The 27,683-nt window shown below is 39.2% G+C and overlaps 1 protein-coding gene and 1 long non-coding RNA gene across 3 annotated transcripts in view; both read right to left on the bottom strand.

Moving 5' to 3' along the window:
- Positions 1-27,508, bottom strand: part of Akap10 (A-kinase anchoring protein 10) — a 61,753-nt gene extending 34,245 nt beyond the window's left edge. The window contains exons 1-5 of one of the 2 annotated variants that reach the window (XM_048365163.1): positions 27,249-27,508; positions 19,235-19,282; positions 14,744-14,926; positions 12,350-12,904; positions 5,930-6,028 (exon numbers count right to left, since the gene is read on the bottom strand). In XM_048365163.1, the coding sequence (XP_048221120.1) occupies positions 5,930-6,028; positions 12,350-12,904; positions 14,744-14,926; positions 19,235-19,282; positions 27,249-27,336 (973 nt within the window). In that variant the 5' untranslated portion in view covers positions 27,337-27,508. The remainder of the gene's footprint in view (positions 1-5,929; positions 6,029-12,349; positions 12,905-14,743; positions 14,927-19,234; positions 19,283-27,248) is intronic. The other variant, XM_048365164.1, reaches the window with a different exon arrangement.
- On the bottom strand, positions 177-4,431 carry LOC125365226. Its single transcript, XR_007213674.1, has 3 exons — positions 4,421-4,431; positions 3,728-3,731; positions 177-376 (listed from the first exon to the last, which is right to left on the bottom strand). It is a non-coding gene; the product is annotated as an uncharacterized LOC125365226 (long non-coding RNA).
- Positions 27,509-27,683: the final 175 nt, after the last annotated feature.

Raw genomic sequence — 27,683 nt, 5'->3', positions numbered from 1 at the left:
AAAAAAACACCCACAAGGCATGAGGGACAAGGCAACAAACAGTACAAGAAATGTATCCAATGCCCAACGTATGAAACTGTAACCTCTCTGTACATCAGTTTGATAATAAAAATTTGAAAAACAAACAAACAAAAAACACCCACAACCATGATGGCCAGCTTTACTTTGAATCCAAGAAACCCAAGGACCAGATACTATAGCTTCCACCATCCATTCAATCTCATCTTCTCCTAGAGAATACCCATCTGTAATATTGTTGTGCATATTGTGATCTTTGTCTGGTTTCCTAGCATAGAGCTCTTTTAATTTTTCAAGTCTTTAGAGTAAAGACTGTCTTTTGTATGCTAATGAGATGACTAGTAGCTGAGATCTTACCCTCAACCTCTGGGAGAAAAAGGTGCTAAAGGTTGAGCTGTTTACCAATTGCCAATGAGTCAATCATACCTACATGATGAAGCCTTCATTAAACAAACCTACAAGGATAAGGTGGAGGAACTGGAGCTTCAGGGAGCTAAACATACAGAGGTTCCTGAGGAACCTCTGACTGAATGTGCATAGACTGGATGCTATAATAAACTTTGAATGCCTGTGACTCTCACTTTAAAAAATAAAATCAAGGGGCTGGGAATATGGCCTAGTGGTAATGTGCTTGCCTCATATACATGAAACCCTAGGTTCAACTCCTCATGACCACATATATAGAAAAAGCCGGAAGTGGCTCTGTGGCACAAGTGGTAGAGTGCTAGCCTTGAGCAAAAAGAAGCCAGAGAGCCAGGGACAGTGCTCAGGCCCTGAGTTCAAGCCTCAAGACTGGCTAAAAATTAAATCAAATCAAATCAAAGACTTTCCCTCTTAACTTTACATATTCTTCCACCTAATCGTCATAGTAGTATGTCTCATCAGAACAGTCAATGCTTGTAGAATGCTTGGCTAGCAAGTACAAGACCCCAGGTACAAAGCTCTACTCCCACCACCTCACACCAAAGAATGCCAACCCTTGGCATCTTCATTCCTCCTCCTATTTTCAATTAAGATTTATTCAACTAAGTTATTGTCAGCAACAGCCCACTATTATTAAGTGACTAGTGTGCACTTGGGCTTCTAAAGCCAATCAATTCCTACCTTTCATCTTATCAGAATCATTTAACATATTACTTATTCACTGAATCAATTTTTGGGTGCTGGTAGTGTGGTTTCAACTGAGGGCCTGGAGTCGCTTAGCTTTCTCACTTAAGGATAGTGCTCTAGGGGCTGGGAATATGGCCCAGTGGCAAGAGTGCTTGCCTCATATACATGAAGCCCTGGGTTCGATTCCCCAGCACCACATATATAGAAAATGGCCAGAAGTGGCACTGTGGCTCAAGTGGCAGAGTGCTAGCCTTGAGCAAAAAGAAGCCAGAGAAAGTACTCAGGCACTAGGATAATGCTCTAACACTTGAGCTCCACTTCCAACTTATGGCTGCTTAATGATGGTAAGAGTTGTAATGAACTTTCCTGCCTAGGCTGGTTTTGAATCACTATCCTCAGATCTGAGCTTCCAGAGTAACTAGGATTACATATGTGAGCCATTGGCACATGACTGCTTGAAACTTGTTATTTTTTTCAAGTCTGGCTTCCAGGAAAACTACTCTGCATATCTAGTTGATGCAAAAGGGTTACTTGGTAGCTGTTACTTTTTTGGGGGCAGGGGACAGGTAGCTGTTACTTCTAAGTCTCTTTTGCAAATTCTTTCTCAGTGAAGACTTCTAAATGATAGGTACATATGTTCCAGGGCCTTGTGCATGCTAGGCAAGTAATCTACTCCTGAGCCACATTGCCAGCCTTTCCTTTTATTTCAATATACTCACTCTTACAGTAATAGTATCTATTCTGGAGGGTCTACTACTTATTATACTGATGACTTCCAAACAGGCACCTCCAACCTGAACTGCTAACATATGTGTCCAACTGCCTGCTTGACACTGACTAGAAATCTAAAAGCAAATGGTTAACTTTTCCCAAAAGCCATCCTCCCATGGGCTTTCTTATCTTAAAAGTAGCAATTCTATTATTCTAGGTAGTCAGTGTTTTTTTGTTTTTGTTTTGTTTTGGTTTTTTTCCAGTCCTGGGGCTCGGACTCAGGGCCTGAGCACTGTCCCTGGCTTCTTTTGCTCAAGGCTAGTACTCTACCACTTGAGTCACAGCATTACTTCTGGATTTTTCTATATATGTGGTGCTGAGAAATCGAACCCAGGGCTTCATGTATGAGAGGCAAGTACTCTACTGCGAGGCCATATTCCCAGCCCCCATTTTTTTGAAGAGTCATATTTGACTCTTAATTCTCTCACACAGCATTAATATCTAAAACATCAGCAAATTCTACCAGCTGTACCTTCAAAGTTGAGCTCTAGTGGCTCATGCCTGTAATCCTAGCTATACAGGACACTAATATCTGAAGTTTAAGGTTTGAAGCCAACTCAGTCAGGAAAGTCACACTCTTATCTCCAATTAACCACAAAAAAAGCTAGAAGTGGAGTTATGGCTCAAACAGTAAAGTACTAGCCTTGAGAATAAAAGCTCATGGACAGTACCCAGGCCCTGAGTTCAAGCTCTAGGACTGACACATACACACAAAACTTCTAGTACTTCAAAGATGTTAAAGATGGAAGAGAGTGTAGAAATATAGTCTTTGGATCATTCTGAATTTGTAGATGAGAACAGTAATTAGATACTACAACCATCAAAACCCTATGGTTAACATTTATAATAAAAGTAGACAGGTTGAATACTTAATGTAAAGGCTCCTTGAAACAAAATTCAATTGAAATACAGCTATATTAAAATATTTCAACTGGGGCTGCGAATATAGCCTAGTGGGAGAGTGCTTGCCTCATATACATGAAGCCCTGGGTTCGATTCCTCAGCACCACATATAAAGAAAACAGCCAGAAGTGGCGCTGTGGCTCAAGTGGTAGAGTGCTAGCCTTGAGCAAAAAGAAGCCAGGGACAGTGCTCAGGCCCTAAGTCCAAGGCCCAGGGCTGGCAAATAAATAAATAAATAAATAAATAAATAAATAAATAAATAAAAAATGTTTCAACTGTAAGAGGAAGCAATTAGGGAAAGATTCAGAAGAATAAAGAATCAGGAAAGATAAAAATAAAGAATAAAATAATTAGGAAAATAAAATAAATACAAAGCAATAAATAAATAAATAATTAGGAAAAGTGACTATCCAGCTCCATTTAAGTAATTAACATTCTAAAATGCATACATGCATAGTAGATATGAAATAGAAACTTTTTCAGGTTCCCTGATTACTAAATCTGATCCCTCAGAAGATATTTTTTCTCCCTCAACTAAGTCATTAATTTGTTAAGTAATTAATCACTGATTCGATCATTAAGTTTAAGTAAAAAACAGAACTGCAGTAAAACTTCATTTAAAAATGTTTCATTTGGTTTAAAACTTCTTTCTTCTTTTCTTATCCCAGTTTAGTTGCCATATATACTATCAAAGGAATCAATAGCCAATCTATTTCTCAATTAGCCAAATTCTAATCAGGATAAGCTAGTCGTATTACTAGAAAAAGTTAAATGTCTAGGAGATGGTAGCAACAAATTCTCAGCTAAAAAGACAGTAACTACAAAGAAAATGGAAAATCTCATGACAGAACTTTCAGTAAAACTGAATGAAACAGTGACCCACACACTTCAAACCACAAGAAAATGAAAACTCACCAACAGGCACTAGACTTACATGTAATAGGTATCTGCACAGAAGAAAAAAAGGGGACATAGGAGCAGCAGCTGATGAACATAAAACAGACAACAAATGCTCCATGGGAATGCATGGTAGACTACAACTTTGTAATAAGCACAAAGTACCCACAGAACTGGAAGAATCTGCTGCTCAGAGAAGAATGTGTGCTTTATTTTACAAATCACAAATATTAAATCGTGTGTGTGCATGTGCATGCTTGTATTGGAGCTTGAACTCAGGGCCTGAGAAATGTCCCTGAGTTTTTTTTTTTTGTTCAATGCTAGCACTCTACTACTTGAGCAACTGCTCTACTTCTAATTTTTTCATGATTAATTGGACTTATGCCATACAAGCATGTTCCAATTACTGAAGGTTTGAACTTAGGGCCTTGCACTTGACAAGTAGGCTCTCCATCACTTGAGATACACTCCAGCCCCTATGTTGTGTTTAAATCATCCCTGTCAATTTTTTCTTTGTTTTTGTGTGTGTGTGTGTATGTATTGGTACTATGGCTTGAACTCAGGACCTAGGTGCTGTCTTTGGCTTTTCTGCTCAAGGATGGCACTTTTATCACTTGAGCCACTTTTTGTTGGTTAACTGGAGATATGAGTGTTATAAACTTTCCTGCTAGATTGGCTTTGAACTATGATCCTAAGAGCTGAGCCTCCTGAGTAGGATTACAAGCATGAGTACTGGCACATGACTCCCCACACTTAATTTTGTGAAAATATGCATCCCCAAAAGCAAGATAAAAGTCCATGTGTTTAATAAGTGATTAAGTAAAAATCTTAAGATTTGTTCAAAGTCTGTATGTCTTTACCAGTGTTATGGAAAAAAATGACTCAAGCATCTGCAGTGCAATACTAAATTCCATCCACCCTGAGCATGCACTGCTTTTCCCCAATTGTGGTCTTATGGAACCATATACCTGGGATACTAAGAGTCTAGTGTAATAAATATTCATTGAATGAACAAATGAACTACTTTCATCTGTGAATATACTTTTGTCTAGGATGTACTTGATAAAACACCGTGAAAGCTTTCAAATTTTTTGGAGGAAGGGACAAAAACATAATTTTATTTTGTACTATTTGTCTCATTACTAATAAAGCTGTATGTGGGGGCTGGGAATATGGCCTAGTGGCAACCGTGCTTGCCCCATACATGAAGCCCTGGGTTCAATTCGTCAGCACCACGTATATAGAAAATGGCCAGAAGTGGCGCTGTGGCTCAAGTGGTAAAATGCTAGCCTTGAGCGAAAAAAAGAAGCCAAGGACAGTGCTCAGGCCCTGAGTCCAAGGCCCAGGACTGGCAAAAAAAAAAAAAAAAAAGATCTATATGTGGCCCCATGCAAGATGCTTTTATAGCTGTGATGTACAGAAAAATATATTTGCTGTCTGAGTACTATCTACATATACATATATGTACATATGATGGAAACAATTTCCTGAAGTGCTATTTGCCCATACAACTCTGCTAGCACGTTGATGTTTTTATTCCAGTAGGGATTTTTGTTGTTTGTTTTTTTTTGGGGGGGTCAAGAGTATGACTGCCTAAGTATGGATACATTGCTATGTCTGAGATGTTGCCCTACACAAAATACTTCCCTCCCTCTGCTTCAATTTTCTCATTTATAAAATATCATCTATTACACCAGTTCCTTAAAATGTTAAATGAACTTATACATGGAAAGTCCTTAGAATATTGTCTAGGACATAGAGAATATTCCATAAATGTTTATTATTCATACAGCTGTCATTATTTAGGTCGAAGCCCAGGAGTCTGGGTCCACAATAAAAGAAAAACTTTTTAAGTGAGCTAAAAGTTAGATGTTAAAAAGTACTATGAGGGGCTGGGAATATGGCCTAGCAGCAAGTGCTTGCCTCATGTACATGAAGCCCTGGGTTCAATTTCTCAGCACCACAAATACAGAAAATGGCCAGAAGTGGCGCTGTGGCTCAAGTGGAAGAATGCTAGCCTTGAACAAAAAGAAGTCAGGGACAGTGCTTAGGCCCTGAGTTCAAGGCCCAGGACTGGCAAAAAAAAAAAAAAAAGAAAGGAAAAAGTACTATGAAAACAGACTAGGAAGGGAAGTATTACATTCCACATCCATTAAAAAAAAATCTTAGTAAATAACCAAACATTGGTATTTTTGTTTGTTATTTTTGCTTAGCTTCAAGTAATGCTTACCTATAATGTCATTTCTCATTGCTTCAGTAATTGGAATTGGTTTAGCAGCATCTGGAGATATATATTTGGTAAAAGTATTCACTGCATCTTGTTCTATACCTGCAAAGGGAGAAGGGAAAAACGTCAAAATCAAACAGCAACTTGGATCACAGCAATGAACTATAGTCATGAACAGTAGGGCTTGGTTTTCAGAGTAAGCTTCCATCAAAAAGGTATTTCTTAGCCTGGAGCTGGTAGCTCATGTCCTTAATCATAGCTCCTCAGGAGGCTTAGTTCTGAGAATTATGATTGGAAGCTAACCTAGACAAGAAAGTCCATGAAACACTTATTTCTAATTAACCACTAAAAAGCTGGAAGTGGAGATGTGGTTCAAGTAGCAGAGCACTAGCCTTGAGTAAAAATAAAAGATCAGCTCAGTGCCCAGGTCCTGATTGGTACAATTAAAAAACAAAACAAAATACTTCTACACTGAACACCAATGGCTCACACCTATAATACTAGCTACTCAGGAGGCTGAGATCTGAGGATCATGGTTCAAAGCCAGCCCAGGCAGAAAAGTCCCTGGAACACTCTGCTCTCCAATTAACCACTGAAAAACTGGAAGTGGAACTCTGGCTTAAAGTGACAGAGTGCTAGCCTTGAGCAAAAGAGCTCAGAGACAGTGCCTAGGCCCTGAATTCAAGCCCCACATGGATCCCTCACCCCCAAAAGAAAAGATGCTTCTTCATTGGTTCACGGAATAGAAAAGCTTTTGAGAATTTTTCTCTTCCAATCTAATGTGCTAATTAAGAAAGATCCTTTATAACAATCTCATCTTTGCACATTCTCTTTCCATATTTTTTCTCCAAAGTCTCAACTTGAAAGAGTTGCATAGTAATCTAACAATAGAAGCTCAAAAATTTATTAACCTACCTTTAAAATATTTTACGTTATCCTACATACATGAATATATTCATTTAACCTTAAACATCGTAGGTTAAATAATGAATCTTAAACTTTTATTCTGAGGATTCCTCTAAAATTTTAAAGTTAAAAAAATACCTAGTATATGTGATGTACTTCCAGCACTACAAAGAAACACAAGCAATAACTGATATCTCTATTTCTAGCTACACAGGAGGCTGAGATCTGAGGACTGTGGTTTATATCCAGTCCAGGCAGACAAATCCAAATGATTCTTTTAGAAAAAACCTCAAGTGAAAACATGGCTTAGGTGGTAGAACAACAGCTGTGAGTGTCGAAAAAAGAAGCCCAAAGTTCAAGGCCCCAAGTTCAAGCCCTAGTTACAGCTTCATGACTAGGGGAAGAGCTCAAGTTGTACAGTTCTTGCCTAGCAAGCCCAAAGCAGTGAGTTCAGAGCCCAATACTGTAAAAAGCCTCATCTATACAAATTAAGAAATTAAAAATTAAACATAGTTATATACTTGATTAAAATCAACAACTTTAAATCTTAGGTGTTCAATATAAACATTTTTAAAAAAATATTATTTTCAAAATTAAGAAAGTTGGTGAAAGGCATTCATTCTTGAATCAGTTGGTATTGATAACAAAACTATTAGATTTTGGTATTCTACCTTTGCCATGCTCTTTTTTTTTTCTTGTGTGATGGTTCTGGGGCTTGAACTCAGGGCGTGGGTGCCATCCTTGAGCTTCTTTTGCCCAAGGATAGTGTTCTACCACTTGAGCCAAAGTATCACTTTGGCCTTTTCTGAGTAGTTTACTGGAGACAAGAGTCTCATGAACTTTCCTCCCTGGGCTGTCTTCAAACCATGATCCTCATATCTTAGCCTCCCGAGTAACTAGGATTAGACATGAGCCACCAGCACTCGGCTTGGCTTGCCATGTTGCTTTGATTGAAATATATCTAGGAAAACCAGAATTTGAAAGCTTTTTGAGATAACCACAGATATATTCTATTTGATATTACCTCAATATTTGCCAAGTGGTAGTTTTTCTTGCTTTGGCTTTTTGCTCATGATTGGTACTTCACCACTTGAGCTTGCCCAAACTAGCTTTGAACTTCTATCCTCAGCCTTCTGAGTAGCTAAAGTTATAGGAATGAGTCACTAGAGTCTTGACTGGTTAGAGCCACCGCTGTAAGCAGGAAAGCTGAGTGACATTAAGAGGCCCTAAAGACTCTGTACCTACCCATTTTTTTAAAAAAATTCCAAGAAATCTATGAAAAGTTACTAGAAGTAGGTTAGAAAAATCAGACTGCAATGTTTACTTACTAAATTAAATCACATTCTATGTACCAGGAATAAAAATCTTCAACAAAAAAAGTTAAGCAATACTATTCACAAAAGCATCAAAAACTGTAGCAGGAATTCTAGTTTTCTGGTGGATGTTCACAATATAATATTATGCTAAACTTTACATGAAAAAAATCCTAGAACAGCCAATAAATTTTCAAAGAAATAAACTTGGTGATCCCTAAGCCTACTATGACCAAGGTAGAAAGGCAAGTCAATGGGTTAAGAGTATCTTTCAGGGCTGGGGATATAGCCTAGTGGCAAGAGCACTTGCCTTGTATATATGAAGCCCTGGGTTCGATTCCCCAGCACCACATATACAGAAAATGGCCAGAAGTGGCGCTGTGACTCAAGTGGCAGAGTGCTAGCCTTGAGCAAAAAGGAAGCCAGGGACAGTGCTCAGGCCCTGAGTCCAAGGCCCAGGAATGGCAAAAAAAAAAAAAAAAAGAGTATCTTTCAATTAATGGTGCTGGAAAAACTAGACATTCATTTGTAAAAATAAAAAACAATACATAATAAAATCTTTGACCTAACCATCACACATATGCAGTTTTAACTCAGATCATGCAAAAATAAAAAGTAAAATCTTAATACTTGGAGGAGAAAATCTTCCTGAATTGATTAGACAAAGGGCTTATAGATATGATTCCAAACCTTAAAATATAAAAGGAAAGAATTGGTAAATCAAAAGTTCTTTTGCTCTGTAAAAAACAGCTAAAAGAGTAAAAAGTCAAAGTCATAACCTGTACAGTAGCATTCTCGAATAACAGAAATACTACAACTCTTATCTGAAACATACCAGAACACTCTTAAAATTCAATATTTGCAGCTGGGCACTGGTGGCTCATGCCTGTAATCCTAGCTACTCAGAAGGCTAATATCTGAGAACTACATTTTGAAGCCAGCCTAAGCAGAAAAGTCTGAAACTCTACATTCTAATATACCACCAAAAAGCCAGAAGCAGAGGTATGGCTCAAGTATCAGCCTTGAGTGAAAAACTGAGAAAGCAAGAGGCCCAGAGCTCAAGCCCCAGTACCAGCACCAGCATCCCAACATTAATAAAACAGTTCAATATACTGTGAGAAAAAATTTGAACAATTCATGAAAGAACACATTAAAAAAAGCAACACTTCCTCAGCACCACATACATAGAAAGGGCCAGAAGTAGTGCTGTAGCTCAAGTGGTAGAGTGCTAGCCTTGAGCAAAAAGAAGCCAGGGACAATGCTCAGGCCCTGACTAAGTTGAAGGCCCAGGACTGGCAAAAAACAAACAAACCAGAAAACACTCAAACATTTGGCAGTAGCAAAGCAAATCATGAGATTCCACTACACGTCTATCAGATGGCTAAACATCCCCAAATTAACAACGCTAACAGCACCAACTACTCACAGTAAATGAAACTAGAAAATGAAACTAGAAGTTGGATATACTGTGTTTATAAAAGCAAAATTGTACACTCTATATTATCTTAGACAATGGCAGCATCTTATATAACTATATATTTAACGTATAATCCAGCAAACCCGCAACTAAATATTTACCCTAGAAGTAAAAACTATGTTCACGTCAAAACCAGCAGAAATGCTTATAGTTGTCCTAGATGTAATCACCAAAAACCAGAAACAATCTAAATACTCTCCAATAGTCAATTTCACAGTACATCCAGACAAGGAATACTAATTAGCAATAAAAATGAATGAACTATATTTTTTGTGCCAGTCATGGGGCTTGAACTCAGGGCCTGAGCACTGTCCTTGGCTTCTTTTTGCGCAAGGTTAGCACTCTACTATTTGAGTCACAGCAATACTTCTGGCTTTTTCTGATTATGTTACTGAGGAATTGAACCCTGGGCTTAATGCATGCTAGGCAAGCACTCTATCGCTAAGCCACATTCCCAGCCCCTGAATGAACTACTGATATAATCAACATGGATGGACTTCAAAGTGGGAGAAAATGCAAACCAATCATTCTCAAAGGTTATATAGTGCATAAATATACTTACATGGCATCTCAGAAAAGGCTAAACTAGGGCTGGGAATATGGCCTAGTGGTAGAAGTGCTCGCCTTATATACCTGAAGCCCTTGGTTCGATTCCCCAGCACCATATATATAGAAAAGGCCAGAAGTGGCGCTGTGGCTCAAGTGACAGAGTGCTAGCCTTGAGCAAAAAAGAAGCCAGGGACAGTGCTCAGGCTCTAAGTCCAAGGCCCAGGACTGGCAAAAGAAAAAAAGAAAAGAAAAGAAAAGGCTAAACTACTGAATAAAAATAGATTGCTGGCTGCCAAATAGAGAAGAAAATGGCTATAAAGGTGACAGATCTATTCTTTGTCTTGACTATTGTGATAGTTACAGGCATCTATATATGCATTAAAATTCATTCATGTAAAATGGGAATGGTGGCAGATGCCTGTATCCCTTACTTGGAATCCTAAGCAGGAGAATAAAGAGTTTAAGGCCAGCCTGGCTACACAGTAAGACCCTTTCTTAAAAACAAGTAAACAAAAACATACCTTATACAAGCATGCTTTTTTTTTTTGGCCAGCCCTGGGCCTTAAACTCAGGGCCTGAGTACTGTCCCTGGCTTCTTTTTTGCTCAAGGCTAGCACTCTGCCACTTGAGCTACAGTGCCACTTCTGGCCATTTTCTACATATGTGGTGCTGGGGAATCAAACCCAGGGCTTCATGTATACGAGGTGAGCACTCTTGCCACTAGGCCATATTCCCAGCCCAAGTATGCATTTTTTTTTTTTTTTTTTTGCCAGTCCTGGGCCTTGGACTCAGGGCCTGAGCACTGTCCCTGGCTTCTTCCCGCTCAAGGCTAGCACTCTGCCACTTGAGCCACAGTGCCGCTTCTGGCCGTTTTCTGTATATGTGGTGCTGGGGAATCTAACCTAGGGCCTCGTGTATCCGAGGCTGGCACTCTTGCCGCTAGGCTATATCCCCAGCCCGCAAGTATGCATTTTTAAAAGGTCAAATTTACTATATATAAAAGTAACAATGAAAACAGAAAAATAATTAATATTTCCTTAGTAACTCCATTCCTATCTTGATGTTTTCCTTCTTTCTTTTTTTTTTTTTTTTTTTTTTTGGCCAGTCCTGGGCCTTGGACTCAGGGCCTGAGCACTGTCCCTGGCTTCTTCTCGCTCAAGGCTAGCACTCTGCCGCTTGAGCCACAGCACCGCTTCTGGCGGTTTTCTGTATATGTGGTGCTGGGGAATCGAACCTAGGGCCTCGTGTATCCGAGGCAGGCACTCTTGCCACTAGGCCATATCCCCAGCCCTCCTTCTTTCTTTTTAATGCCTGTATTGGGGCTTGAACACAGGGCAAGTCTCTTATTCTTACTTGGCTTTTCACTCAAAGTTGGTGCCCTAGTACTTGCACAAAGTAAAACTTTAAAATATAAATAAATTACCAATGCAAGTCATGTGACAGTGGTTCATGCCAACAATTTTAACTACTTAGGAGGCTGAAGTATGAAGATCTCATTTCAAAGCAAGCTTTGGCAGACAAATCTGAAACTCTTATCTCCAATGAAACAGCAAAGAAAATGCTGTTTCAGTCATAAGTAACAGCACCAGGCCCTGAGTTCAAGTACTAGTACCAGTAAAAAAAAAAAAAATATATATATATATATATATATATATACAAAAAAATAACCAATGTAAAAAAGGAAAATGGGGTGGAGGCATGGCTTTGTTGGTAGAGCACTAGCTAATGAGCTAAATAATCAGGTTCAGAGTTCAAGTCTCCATCTCAGAACTATAAAAAGAAATAAAAGGCAAGTCAAATGGCTCAATTGGTAGAATGTCTGCTTGGTAACTTTGAGGTCCTGAACTCATACCAAGAAAAATGAAAACTTTAGTCTGCAAAGTGTGGTAAAATAGTAATATAATTGACACAGAGAAGAAATAACTACCTGGATAATGGTTTGATTTCCAAATCTATGAAAGAAAAAAGCATGACTGATTCTGCTACAGTTGTCAGTTCTAATACACCTCTTAAAGGATGAAGTCCCTCAAGACATTTCTCCTGTTCCTTTTTCATATACTAGCCTGATCTGCCCCCTAATCTGCAAACTATTAAAGGAGAAAAGGTAGTATTCCAATCCTTTTGTTATTTATCATCTTAGATACATGAATGAGCAAAGAGAGAGAGAAAGCCACTTACTTTTCATTAGTTTTCCTGATAATTCTTTCAGTGGAGAAGAGGGAATATTTCTACTGGCTACTGTAAGTTTGGAAGCGGATTCTTGGGTATCCAGGGAAACTTGATGAGCTCCTGCTCTGGCCATTTCAAGGAGAGAATGGGCACTATCACATTCCTGGGAAAGCAGTAAGTGATTCTGAGTGTTGTTAGTTCTATTATTTAGGTCAATTCCTTCTGATTGAGTCATAAGCAATTGGGTAGAGTAAGAATCCTCCAACCTCTTGTCAAGAGATTCAGTTATAAGAGATGCTGTAGTTTGGTGCTTTTTAGATGGAGAGACAGGCTCAGCCAGTGAACTCTGCTTCACTGTGTTCAGACTGTGTGCTCTTATTCTGGACCAAGTTGTAGAGTGAAAACTTTCAGCTTCCAGCCAAAATTTAACCAAATGCTCCATTCTCCGAAGTTCCATGAATTGAATGAAATATGGGAGGACAACAGTGTCATGCAAGACTTGTTCAAGGGTTTTTGAAAGACTTGATTTGGTCTCTTGAGTCTGGTAGTCCAGACAAGATCTGCCTAAAAGACAGAAGCAAAAGAATCAGCAGTTCAGTAACAAATAATTTCAGATCTAAACATTAGCCAATCACTTTCAGCAACAGTAGTAACCAGAGGTCTCAAACTTTACTTCTAGCAATTAAAATGAGTAAAGAATTAGAAGTACTATGGTTCTGATTTCTAAATATGACAAAGAAAACAAACTCTCTAAAATTTATTTAAATTACTAAAAAGTATATTGTTACTCAATCATCATATCTCTTTCAATAACAAATCTGACCACAGGTTTTTTATTTTGGTGGTACTGGGGATTGACCTCAGACCCTCATCACTGGAACCACACCCTCAGCTCATTTTTCTTTTATCTACTTTTTAAATAGTGTGTTTTACACTGCCCAGGCTGGCAGTGTAAGACAGTCTTATCTAGCCCAAAGGTGAGTAGGATCAATCAGGTGGAGGACTTAGTGGCAGAGTCAACTTTACTCCCTGCCATGGTACTTGGTGAAAACCCCTTGAAGGTTCTGGAAGGACAATCTGGGTAAAGCAACCCAAAGAGGCGTGTACTGGTGGCACATGCCTGTAATCCTAGCTACTCAGGAGGCTGAGATCTGAGGATCACAGTTCAAAGCTAGCCTGGTCAGGAAAGTCTGTCAGACTCTTATCTCCAATTAATCAACAGAAAGCTAGAAGAGGCACTGTGGCTCAAGTGGTAGAGTGCTAGCCTTGAGCTGAAGAGCTCAGGGACAGTGCCCAGGCCCAGAGTTCCAGCTCCATGACAAAAAAACAAAACAACAAACAAATAAACAAAAGAATGCTATGTACAATGGAGTCCTGTTTTGTGACCTTTCAAAAGTAGTTTTTATCTCTCAGAATAATTCTCAAGATTCATTCAAGTGGCTGTGTTACTAATAGTTTATTCTTTCTGACTATTCCATGGCTTAAAAAATCAGTCCATTTACCTGTTGAAAGATACTTTTTCACTATTAAGCTGCCATGAACATTCATCTGCAGGTTTTTGTGAACAAAATTTTTCAGTTTTCTGAGATAAATGCCAGAGTACAATTAGTGAGTCATATGGTAATTATATATTTTGCTTTGCAAGAAACTGCCAACCTATTTTCCAGAGTGGCTGTACTACTAAACACTCCCACCAGGAAAATGTATAGTTTTACTTTGTGTCCAATAAACATTCTATCTGCAGTATACTACTGAGTGTGTCCCACAAAAAAACTGACATCCTGTCTGTGACTATAAAGCAGTTAAGCAGAGCTGTCAAGATGGGGTAATCTTTTATTTTTTATTTCAGTACTGGGGCTTGAACTCAGGGCCTTGCACACTTGTTTAGCTGTTTTGCTCATGGTTGGCACTCTACCACTTGGGCCATACCACCACCTTCAAGGGGATAATTCTATTGCAAGCCAATTAATTTATGAATTTTGATCATTTTGTAACACCATGATGCAGGTACAGAAATTTGAGTAATACCTAGAAAAAAGAATCTCCTACATTTAACAAGGATGTGACTAAGCACATTATATGTACTGCTTTTATCACTTTAACATATCTTTAACATTACAGTTTTCCATAAAAGACTTTAAAATGGGTACACTGTATACCAGAACATGAGGAAATCACAATTTTACTATTTCTTTATCAACAAGTATTCTTCCTGGTTTTGACTATCATGAACAATAATATGAATTGCCTTATATAGACTTATATATACATCTTTGTACATGTTTTAGAATATTTTATACTTATGTCTTGTCTAAAGGGCATGCACATATTACATATAGGTGTGTGTGTACACATAGATATACACACATACACACACACCTCTAGCATGTCACAGGCACTTACCCAGGTCCCCAAAATGAGCAGCCTCCATATGACTTGGCTGCTTCTTAAGGGTTGCTGTCCTGCTACTTGAAAAGGAGTCCATGTTGGCAGAAATGGCATTGATTGCGACATGACTTGGTCCTGCAGCCTCCAGCAAGGCATGATTTTTAGTGCTTTTTTGTGGGGAATGTACAGATATTGAAGCTGTAATTTTTCAAAAAAAATCATTAAAAATTAAACACAAGTTGATAACCTAAAATTCTTACAAAAGGCCTTTAAGAAAACTTCAAAAATTAGATTTTCTAACATTTTACTTAATGCACTCAACAAAAATAATTAACATATACCTCAATCAAGAAGGACACTGGATGGGCTGGGGATATAGCCTAGTGGCAAGAGTGCCTGCCTCGGATACACGAGGCCGTAGGTTCGATTCCCCAGCACCACATATACAGAAAACGGCCAGAAGCGGCGCTGTGGCTCAAGTGGCAGAGTGCTAGCCTTGAGCGGGAAGAAGCCAGGGACAGTGCTCAGGCCCTGAGTCCAAGGCCCACGACTGGCCAAAAAAAAAAAAAAAAGAAGGACACTGGAAAGCCAACATTCTAAATATTATTTATAACTTTCAAAATAATGTATCAAAAATAGAACTTGAGCCACATGCCAGTGGCTCACACCTATAATCCTAGCTACTCTGGCGGCTGAGATATGAAGATAAAGGTTCAAAACCAGCCCGACAGGAAAGTCCATGAGACTCTTATTTTCAATTAACCTCCAAAAAGCCAAAAGTAGAGCTGTGGTTCAAGTGGACAGCACCCACCCGAGTTCAAGCCCTAAGACTGGCATGAGCATGCACACGCACACTCACACACAAACCTGAAAGAGATAACTGTCTCTCAGACTAATCCTTTGACCTGAGTTCTGATCTTATGTGTCTATTTATTATTGGACATTCCCACTTTTGACTTTGCCACCTCAAGCCCAACATATTAAGGTAAACTAATTCTTCTAATTATCCTATGTTCAGCCCACCAGTCTCCAAAGCCCCAAACCATGGTCCAATTCCTTTCTACAGAGTTGGTTTACCTGTCGATATCTTGTCTTTTCCTTCAAGAGCTTAGACATTTACTTGTTTATTTACTCATTTATTTATGTAGTACAAGTACTGGAGCTTGAATTCAGGGTCTCATGCTCTTACTTGGTGTCTGTACTCAAGACTGGTACTTTACCATTTGAACCATGCCTCCACTTCTGGCTTTTTGCTGGTTAATTGGAGATAAAGAGTCTTAGACTTGTTTGCCCAATGGCTTTGAACTGGCATCCCTGATTTCAGTCTCCTGAGTAGCTAGGATTATAGGTATAAGCCACCAGCACCCACCTTACATGTTTATTTTTAACACCAACCCTTAGTATAGGTATTTCTGTATTTCAAAAAAACCTGTAGGGTCTCAGTGCTATTCAAAGGCCTACAGTGGCTCCCTGTCTTATCTGGCTCAACTTTCTCTCTTCTGGTCTTCATGACTCTCTATAACCTCATCTCTCTTTCTGTAGAATCTTACATTTCCTTAATCTGACGGCCTTTCTGCCCAATATATATTCAGAAAATAAAATAAAAGCTAAGCTCATAGGGAGAAAAAAATCATTCAAGCCCTTCTAATTCTTCAATTTTATTGTTGGTTGCTTTTGCCGGTCCTAGAGCTTGAACTCTAGGCTTGGGCCCTGTCCCTGAGCTCCTTTTCCCTCTACCACTTGAGCCACTGCACCATTTCCAGCTTTTTCTGTGATTAGAGAGTTTCTCAGACTTTCCTGCCCTGGCTGGTTTCAAACTGTGATTCTCAAATCTCAGCCTCCTGAGTAGCTGGAGCCTTGAGCCACCAGTGCCTGGCTTAATTCTTCAACTTTTATACAGCCTAAGTCATGACATCCTTTCTAAACTTCAGAAATTTGCCTGAACTCTTTATGATATTTTGCTTGATTTACTAATTTAACAACTGAAGGACTCCTGTGTTTACACTAGACAAGAATTGCTATTAACTAGGTACTTACTACAGACTAGTTAAGACACTATTGCAATTTATCTTTACTTAATTTTAATTTTTTTGTGTGTGTGCTGGTGCTGGGGCTTGAACTCAGGGCCTGGGCACCATCCCTAAGCTTTTTTGCTCAAGACTAGAGCTCTACCACTTGAGTCATATCTCCACTTCTGGCTTTTTAACTGGAGATAAGAGTCTCATGGACTTTCCTGCCCAAGGCTAGCTTTGAACTGTACCCTCAAATCTCAGCCTCCTGATAGGAATACAGATATGAGCCACTGGTGCTAGGCAATTTTGCTTTTTGTCTCTCGTAACAATCCTGTAGGGCTGGTATTTACCATTTTGAAAGTGAAGTAAAAAGTGTAAAAAAAGCTAACTATTTTCCTTAAGTCAATGAACTAGTAAAGAATAAGGTGATATTTCAACCTACATCCTCTACAGTTTCTTACCTTCAGTTAGTAAATCCAAACCCTAAAATTAGTATATATCTATATATAGTTATATGTAATAAGTGACTCAAAAGCACTTCCCACTCAATAGCATTCCAAGACTGAACATATAATTTCCTAGCTTGGCAAGCCAGAGGTAGCAACCAACCTTAAGTCTGTCTCTCGTCACACTTGCTGTTTAATCAATAACCAAGTTCTATTCACTTCTTAATTTTTTTCTACTATGCCCAGATTTCTTTATTCCTATCACTACCAATGTAGCACAAGCCAGCTGCCAAATTATTTGATTAGTGTTCCTCTCCTTTATCAATCTGTAAATTCAATATAGGATAGACCCAAGTCTTTTATACTGTAATAACCACATGATTTGTCTAATAGCTAGAATAGAAAAGATGTGCTATTTATGGTGCTTATTATTTTGCTTTATTTGCTTTTGTTCTGTGTCTAAGTTTGTCCTACTCAAGCTACAAACATGTTGAGGAGCTGTTTCCTGTACTGCTTTTTTATTTTCCTAAGGTTAAGTCTATGATGCTTATGTCTTGATGTATTGTCATCAAGAGAACAGGAATATGGATTTTAAAAAGGTTTAGAAGTCCATTTAGAAAACAGAATGAGGCCAATACTCTCACTATATAAACAAAGAATCTAAAGAAAATTATATAAGTTACTAAGGTCAGACAGCTGATAGCAAACTTGAAAGTAGAGGACTAGTGTTTTAACTGCTGAAGACTTCAGTTTCTGCCTTTACTACAATCAAATGCAGTCTACACATGGTTCTACTTTCTCAATGCTTTCGGCCTGTACCACTGCAAGTCACATTTGGCTTAAAGAAGGCAGTCTAAACTTATATGGAATCCAGCCAAGTTTATTTTAACTTATCAAAAATAAGCAGACAACCAGGAAACGGAAACAAGAGGATTTTCTTCTTTGTTTTCCTTTCTTTGTATCTTGTTTGTTCCTTTATCTGTCTTTGGGAGGATAAGGAAGGGCACAGAAATGGAGAGACAAAAGGTGAACAAAGGAAGCAGTGGTACTCACTAGATACTATGTTGAAAATGAACTATTCAACTTGCAGGTGAAGATGGGAGGGAAAAACTGGGAGAGAGGTGACTTTGTTCAAAAAGGAACTTATATAACTTATATAACAGTAACCCCTCTGTACATCACCTTTATAACAATAAAAACTAAAAAAAAAGCATACAATGAAGCCATAAACTGTTTTTTTGGGGGGGTAACAATGATCAAGATGCAATGAACCCATAATCTGACTTGTTGAATTGAGTCTCCTTTTTACAACTACTTTAAAAAGTTACTTTTCCTTAATCTTGAAAATTAATCTCTTTGTGGCAAAGTGAATACATAAACATTCAATGCTGGCAATACAACAAATAAACACTGGAAAGAAAAAATCTAAGTAGCAATCTACAGATTCTATGTATGTTATATTTATGAAATTAATAAAATTTATATAAAGTGACTATGGAAAATATTTTGCATTACAATGTTCACATATTCCCAGTACACTAGACATAACAAAATGAATCAAAAAGAGAGCAGAACCTACAATCTAAAGAAATCATATAATAGCTTGTAAATAAGGACAGTATATTAATGGCAACAAAGTATTACAAATAAAATCCAAAGTCAGGCCAATAAAAATAGAAAACTATAATGATCCACATTTCTGAATAAATAGAAAACAATGGCTTGTATAGGTGAGGGTGCTTTTTCTGTTGTCAGAATGATCTTTTTTTGTTTTATTGAATCAAATCAACTAATCACATAAAGAACAAACAAATTTATGAAACGAGAACTCTAGTTCATTGTAATCATGAGATTGCCAAAAAGGATCAGTAAAAGCCTATAATGTGTTAGCTGTTAAAGTGTATGCAGGTTAAAGAGGGAAATGTAACTATCAAATAATTATAAATGAAGGCAGAAATGATTAATGCCAAAAGAAGGTAGAAGTTTACAAGAGCTCCTAAATGCAAAGCACATCACTTTTTAATACACTGTAATTCAACTGAACTCACCTTTAGTGGATGTGACATCTGAGGTCTTCTCTTGTTCTTTGCCTTTCACTAGAATACAAAAGGATATCATGACCAACTCCTGCAGTCAGATATCCATCCTACATAGTATCAAAAATCAGAGAAGCTTGATTTGAACACATGAATATTCAAAGCTCAGGAACAATGGGCTATGTGACTTGGAGGGGTGAAGTCAGGGCGGCTGTCAGGAATACTTCTCTAAGGAAACCTTTGAACAGCATTCAGTCAAAACCTTTGGGAGGAACCAGGTGCCAATATGGCCTAGTGGTAAAGTACTCATCTCAGATACATGAAACCCTGGGTTCAATTCCTCAGCACCACATATACAGAAAAAGCCAGCAGTGGTGCTGTGGCTCAAGAGCAAAAAGAAGCCAGGGACAGTGCTCAAGCCCTGAAGCCACGCCCCAGGACTGGCAAAAAATAAATAAATAAATAAATAAAATGATCATACAATCTTTCCTCTATTACACAAAACAGTGAAAATTCTATGGCAGATAAGCTAACAATATGTCAGCCAAGAAAGGAAGGTGAATGGCAGCTAAAGCCAGGGGTAAATTTTACTATAGGATCTGAAAGAAGACTATTTTACTTTTCTTGTGTCTTTCTTTCCTAACACTAAATTTTCTTTAAATCCACCATGTAAAGCTTCTCAAAATAAGAAATCTCAAAAAAGTGACCATGTGTCTACATGAGTTCTAGATATTCAAAACTGAAAGATAGCAGGAAATAACTAGCTCTCAGAGTATGTTACTTAAGTCAACCTATTTACAACTACTTGGGTGTCTAGCAAGGCCTAGATTCTCGAACTTTTTTTTTGCCAGTCCTGAGGCTTGAACTCAGGGCCTAAGCACTGTCCCTGGCTTCTTTTCGCTCAAGGATAGCACTCTACCACTTGACATAGTGCCACTTCTAGCTTTTTCTATATATGTGGTGCTGAGGAATTGAACCCAGGGCTTCATGTATATGAGGCAAGCACTGTACCACTAGGTCATATTCCCAGCCCCAAGACCTAGATTCTCTATTGGCTCAGAAAAAGTAGTGATTCTACTTTCAAGAAATCTACTTTCAGCAGAGCACCAGTGGTTCACACCTATAATCCTACTCAGGAGTCTGAGATCTGAGGGTTAGGTTCAAAGTAGACAAATCTAAGCAGCAAAATGGTTATAAGTAGAGGTATGACTCAAATGGTAAAGCAAGAGCAGTACGCCCTGTGTGCAAGCCCAAGTACCAACACATAACACATTCAAGAAAGAGAGAGAGAGAGAAAGGGAGGGAGGGAGGAGAAGAGGGAGAGAAGATGGAAAAAGAAAAAGAAATGAAATCTATTTTTTCTGGGTACTAGTGGCTCATACCTGTAATCCAAAGTCAGCTGGGGGAGAAAAGTCTGAAAGGCTCTATCTTCAACTAACCAGAAAAAAAAAAAAAAACCTCAAAAAACCAGACTGAAGGTGTGGCACAAGAGATACTGTGCCAGCCATGAGCAAGCAAGCAAGCCAAACTGCAAGCCCTGAGTTAAAGTCCTAGTATTAGCACCTCCCAAAAAACTATTTCCAAGAAAATGAACCTAACATGGAAAAAAAAATGATACCATCTCAATACTGTTCAAAGATAAACTATGAAAATGAGGCAATTTCTGTAGTCCTCTACCAAACAACTGTATCTCTCATTTGAAACATTCGCATATCTTGGCTTTCATGACATTCCACTCTTTATTTCCTAGCAGCTCCTTCTCAGCTTATCCCTTTGCTGACCTCTCTGCCTTGGCTGGCTGGAATGTTCTTAGGAAAAGCAGATAGCTCTCTTTCTTTGTTCACTGCATAATACATTTATTTCCTGGTTGATCTTCACTAGTTATTTTGTTGCTTTTTAAGTACAGGGGTTTGAACTCAAGGGTTTGAAGTGTTTTTCTGGGCAAGTATTCTAGAACTTGAACCAAGTCACCAGCCCAACACACACACACACACACAATATGTATGCATGTATGTATTCTCTCTATATAGAGAGACATACATATGCATTTGCACATGTTTTTCAAATATTATGTACTTACATTTTATGTTTTGGGCAGTATTTGAACTCAGAGCCTTGCACTTGCCACAGATACAGAGCCCACTTTTTGCCTGGATGGGCCTGGACCAAAATCTTCCTATTTATGCTACCCACATAGCTGGGATGACAGATTAGTGGCTGTACTCAGCTTTTTATCGGCTGAGTTAGGGTCTTGCCATCTTTTTGCTTGTGCTAACCTCAAAATACAATCTACTCGATCTCAGTTCTTAAGTAGAAATGTAAGTGTGAGCCACCATACCCACTGTATATATGTATGTTTATATCCATACAAATACAACCTTTTTTTTTTTTTTTTTTTTTTTTTTGCTAGTCCTGGGGCTTGAACTAAGGGCCTGGGCACTGTCCTGGAACATGAGCTTCTTTTGCTCAAGGCTAGCACGCTACTTGAGCCACAGTGACAATTCCAGCCTTTTCTGTTTATGTGATACTGAGGAATTGAACCCAGGGCTTCTTCGTGCATGGTAGTCAAGCACTCTACCACTAAGCTACATTGCCCCTCTACAGAGGTTCTTTAACCTTGATTTTGTTTGTTTTTAGAAAAAAGTCTTAGAGATAGCCCAGGCTGAAGATCCTCTTGCTGCAGCTTTCCACTAGGATTACAGTTATAATCACATCTAGCTACGGAGCTTCATGTATGACCCAATCGGACCAACCCCATTCCTCTTCCTCCCTTTTCAGAGATAATATTATCCAAAACTAAATGTTTTCCTGTCTTTTATGTTTTCAGACAATTGCTACACATGAATACATTTAAATGGTAAGATTCTGTACCTTTTAAAACTATACAAATAGTATTCTACACTTGACTTGTATTCATTATATATAATTTTGGAGGGGTGGAGGTCAGTCATGAGGTTTGAACTCAGGGCCTGAGTGCTGTCCCTAAGCTTTTTTGCTCAAGGATAACACTCTACTACTTGGAGCCACAGCTCCACTTCCAGTTTTCTGGTGGTGGCTTTGGAGATAAGAGTCTCACAGACTTTCCTGCCTGGGTTGGCTTCAAACCAGCCTCCTTAGTAGCTAAGATTACAGATGTGAGCCACTAGTGCCCAGCTTCATTTAATATTTTGATGTGTATTTTGATACAGCTATTTCATTGGTATGATTATAGTTTATTCACTGTAGCTAATTAATTCCTTTAAAATACATTTTTACTTATCCATCTATTAATCAATTTATTTCCTAATTTTTACTTTCAAACACTGATGCTTATGAAACAATCCAGTATATGTCTTCTTATCCAAATTTGTAAGAATTTCTCTACAGTAAACCCCTAGAAATAGAATTGCTAAAGTAAACTAAATTTTAAGTAGAAATAGTTGTACCAATTTACATTCCAAAAGCCACACTTTTCATGCTTCATATTTTTAATTTTTGCTGACTTACTAGTTTTTAAATGCTATTTGATAGACACAATTGTGTACCCAGGCACAAAGATGCTGCTGCCAAAGAATAAGGCACAGCCCAAACCACTATGTCTACTACTGTCTCAATCCAGTTAAATGCCAAGTATCGCTGGAAACCCACAGTGGCAAGCAGCTGGCCACCTGATCCCTAAATGCCAGTATCTACTTCAGTATAATGACCCCAACTGACCAATCTTTGATGATATTCACTGGACATGTACACGAATAGCAAATGTGTAACCAATTTCAAACCCACTCCCAAGTATTCACTCTCTTACGAGCTATGTTTGGAATTAGGCTCCTCATCTGTACATCTTATACTAACCTCCAAAAGGCCAGAAATGGAAGTATGATAAAGTGGCAGAGTGCCAGCCTTGAATGGGGAAAAAAAAAAAGCTAAGCAAGGTCATATGAGTTCCTGAGTTCAAGCCCCAGTACTACCACCAAAAAAAATGAGTAAACTATATAAAAGCCTTTTATTATATACCAAGTTCCTCTATTTTTCGGTCTACTGTGCATTCACTTTGAAAATATATCATAGGAGTAAAAAAGGGAAGGAAAACAAATGCAAATATACAGCATCCTCATTTTCACAAAACCATTTCCTTTTTGACATGTACGCTGAAATTTCAATGGCATCTCAAAGGATTTTCTTAACTACTCAATCTAAACAGAGATGACTATCCAGAGCAGTCATTGTCAGGATTTGGAAATGTTCTGGGATAACAGATCTGCTGATGGACAAGACGTAGAGCAGGAGAGAAAAAGATGTTTAAGAATATACTAAATTTTTAGCCTGAGTTTAAAATAATAATAATAATTAAAAGTCCAAAAATTTGGGCTGGGGATATGGCCTAGTGGGAAGAGTGCCTGCCTCATATACATGAGGCCCTGGGTTCGATTCCCCAGCACCACATATACAGAAAATGGCCAGAAGTGGCGCTGCTCAAGTGGCAGAGTACTGGCCTTGAGCAAAAAGAAGCCAGGGACAGTGCTCAGGCCCTGAGTCCAAGCCCCAGGACTGGCAAAAAAAAAAAAAAAAAAAAAAAAATTTGATGAACAGGTTTAGGACTGAATCTGGAGCAAATTTTTACATATTGTATTTTAAGTAAACTGGTGAATTAGAGAGATTAAAAAGTACATCAACTGGGTATACCAGTCAGAATTTAGGAGTGAGAATGCCAAGCTCAGGACATGTGTGTGTGTGTGTGTGTGTATGTGATAAACACAGAAGTTGTTACTTAAAGACACATTGGCTCTGCTTCCTGACTACACTAAAGTATTGGCTTCTTTCACTAAACCCTAAAAAAAACAGTAAGAAGACAACACAGTAAGAAGACAAAGTGGTAGTGACAGAAGCAATCAATGTAATTAAAAATGGTACTTAAAAGTGTACTGGGTCAGGCACCAATATCTCAAGCCTGTAATGCCTAGCTACTCAGGATGCTGAGAACTTAAGGGTCATGGTTTGAAACCAGCCAGGACAGTAAGTCTTTGTGACTTTGATCTCAATTAACCACCAAAAAGCTAAAAGTGGCTCAAGTGGTAGAGCATTAGCCTAGAGAAAAAACAAAACAAAATCAACTCAGGGGCAACACCCAGGCCCTAGTTCAAGCAGGACAGATTCCCAGAAGACTTTTCTAAAAGTGTGAATGGGGGCAATGAGGGAGGAGGTAACAAACAGTACAAGAATGTATCCAATGCCTAACGTATGAAACTGTAACCTCTCTGTACATCAGTTTGACAATAAAAAAAAATTTTTTTTTAAGTGTGAATAGGGCTGAGGATATGGCCTAGTGGTAAGAGTGCTTGCCTCGCATACATGAAGCCCTGGGTTCAATTCCCCGGCACCACATATACAAAAAACAGCCAGAAGTGGCGCTGTGGCTCAAGTGGCAGAGTGCTAGCCTTGAGCAAAAAGAACCCAGGGACAGTACTCAGGCCCTGAGTCTAAGCCCCAGACTGGCACAAATAAATAAATAAATGAATGAATGAATAAAAAAATCATGAGAAAGATCCCCAAAAGAAGGGAGTTTTACAAAGTCAAATGAGAGTTCATCTTGCAGTATCATCCACTCAAAAGGCCAGAAGTGGAGGTGTGGTTCAAGTGATAGAGCGCTAGCCTTGAGTGGGGGGAAAAAAAAAAAAGCATCTTTCACAATTTCCTTTTTTTTTTTTAATTTGGTTGATCATGAGGCTTAAACTCAGGGCCTGGACACTGTCCCCGAGTTCTGTCACTCAAGACTATTGCTCTACCACTTTGTGCCACAGCTCTACTTCCAGTTTTTTGGTGATTAATTGTAGATAAGAGTATCATGGATTTTCCTGTCCAGGCTGGTTTTGAATCTCAATCCTCAGATCTCAGCCTCCTAAGTAATTAAGATTACAGATGTGAACCACCAGCACTAGGTACAACATTTCCTTTGATGTTGGGTATGACATAAAATTGGAGTAGAAGAAATTATGGTATCTTTCAAAAGACTTAGTAGAGGAACAAAATCAAAACATAACGTAGACACTCAGAAGCAAAAAGAGAGCATACTGTACTAAAAAGTACTAAGGTAACTTTTTTGGGGGGGTGGGGGCAGTCCTGCGGCTTGGACTCAGGGCCTGAGCACTGCCCCTGGCTTCTTTTTGCTCAAGGCTAGCACTCTGCCACTTGAGCCACAGAGCCACTTCTGGCCTTTTCTATATATGTGATGCTAAGGAATCGAACCCAGGGCTTCATGTATACAAGGCGAGCACTCTACCACTAGGCCATATTCCCAGCGCCTAAGGTAACTTTTAAAAAAATTATTTCCAAATTTACCATTTTAAACATATAACATAATAAACCTTTCTTTGTCAAGAGAGGGGGAAAAATAAAGGTATTTAAAATAAGACTGTCCTAAAATGGTATTTGTGTCACATCAATTTCCAAAAAGCATCCAGAATGGCTTTTGAAAAATATAAGATCACATCATTCCTCCTCAAAAAACTAAAAGTACTATTCTCTCTGTATTTGGAATAAAACCTACACATGATCTACAGAGCTTTCTATCATCTGATGCCTACCAAGCTCACTTGGGGTGGGGGGGGGGGTACCTAACTCTTTATTCTCTGTGCCTAGAGTGCTCTTCCTTGCTCTCTCTAGCTACCTCATACTTACTGTTCCTTTAATTTTATGTTTTAAAGTTATCTACTGAATATTTTCTCACATTCAAGGAAAATGTTTTTCTTCTCATTAATCTTTCATTACTTTAATTTGTAAGTAGGCTCATACACACATATTCACATAGAACTTGTTTGCTTATTTGTTATCTGTCTACAGTAGCCTACAACAAACTCCATAGATGCAGGGGCTTGCTTGGTCTTACTGACTGTTCAATCATTTGAGCCTAGAACAGTGCCTGGCAGATTGTAGACACTCAAAAAAGTACTTGTTGAATAAACTATGGTGTGCAACATGCAATTAGCCTTTCATCTACAACACTATTTTTCCTTCAAATAAATAAAAACCCTACCCACTTCACTGCTGTCCAACTAGGTATAATTAGTAACTCTAGACCTATGAAGTTAACCAAGCTTCAGTTTCATTCATTCATCCTAGAATATTAAACCCTACACATAGTAAATTCTTTTGTCACATGGCCTTCTGGAATCACCTGATTCTCAGGTGAGGAAGAGAAAAAAGTGGGTTAAATGGCTTGCTCCAGGTTACACAATAAGAGAGCTGTCGTGTGAACCCAAGACCCTGATTTAGTTCGGTGCTTTTTCCAAAACCCTTTCTGTCCTGAAGTTTTTCTGAAACAAGAACTAACAGAAGAAGCATTTTTAACTACGGATATGTATTTCTAGTGAAATACAACAATCTTCCCCAGGACAAAAATGATGCTACCCCTGCTGAAAAACCGAGTAGTCCCTAACAACTGATAATCAGAAATACAAGAAATTGGTTTATAAAGTCAAGGCTCCAGTAATTAGTAGACTTGCTAAGTCATCAAAAGTAGTCTGCCTCAGGAGGGAACTTCAGCAGTAAGTAATTTTATTTTAAGACTAATAGTTGGCCTCCTTCCCATCTTCACTCCCCCAAAAAGAGGAAACTGGAAAATGACAATGGTTGAACAAGTGTCTCCCGTGTTGTTTTTTAAGACTTAAATTCCTCAATATTCCGAAAAGTCACAGACTTCCATATGAAGGTTCAAAAGAAATTTCCTTGATCTTGAAAGACACACACACACACACACACACACACACACACACCGAGAGGATAGAAACCCCTTTCCTAAGCAAACAAGCTTCAAGTTCTCTGTAGTGCAGCAAATAGTTTTTTGCACCAGCGCTACAATTCCCCTCCGACCTAGACCGAGCAGCCATCCTCTTCCTCCCGGCCGGGTACCGTGCAGAGCAGGGGCATAGGCGACATGGTTAAGATTCTTTGAGGGCCTTGCCAACGCCCTCGAGGAAGTCCCTGCAGCCGCACCTGCCCTACCGCCGGCCAGTAGCCCCGGCCTGGCCCCCCGCAGCGCCCCCTCAGCTACCTTTCCGCCGGAAGAAGGACATGGCGGGGCCCCGGTCGGGGCGGAGGGCGTGGGGGGACTGTCGCGGAGAAGGTCCGGCTCCCCTCATTCAGCAACTGGCCCGGACTTCCGGGCCGGCAGGCGCCAGGCACCAGGCACTAGCCGGAAAAGAGACCCTTCTTCCGGGTGTGGGCACCACCGCCTCCTCGGGATGGCCAGGCAGCTCCTGCCGCCATATTATCAACAAGCCGTCCGTCCGGAGTTCCGGTCCTTCCCCGCGCGAGGCTTCACGGGAGGCCCTGCCGCGGGCCCCGCCTCCTCCCGCTCGCCGCCCCTTGTAGGTGCAAGGACTCGCACTCGCGCCGCCCACGTCACCGCACGTGACCTAACGTCACCACCACCCCCCTCCCGTGAAGGGCGCCTGCGGCTTGCGAGCGCGCGAACACCTCTGATTCG

The sequence above is a fragment of the Perognathus longimembris genome, chromosome 17, assembly GCF_023159225.1.
Source record: "Perognathus longimembris pacificus isolate PPM17 chromosome 17, ASM2315922v1, whole genome shotgun sequence".
NCBI classification, from domain to species: Eukaryota; Metazoa; Chordata; class Mammalia; order Rodentia; family Heteromyidae; genus Perognathus; species Perognathus longimembris.
The sequence above is the reverse complement of the archived record's forward strand: the minus strand, read 5'-3'. Positions and strand labels throughout refer to the sequence as shown.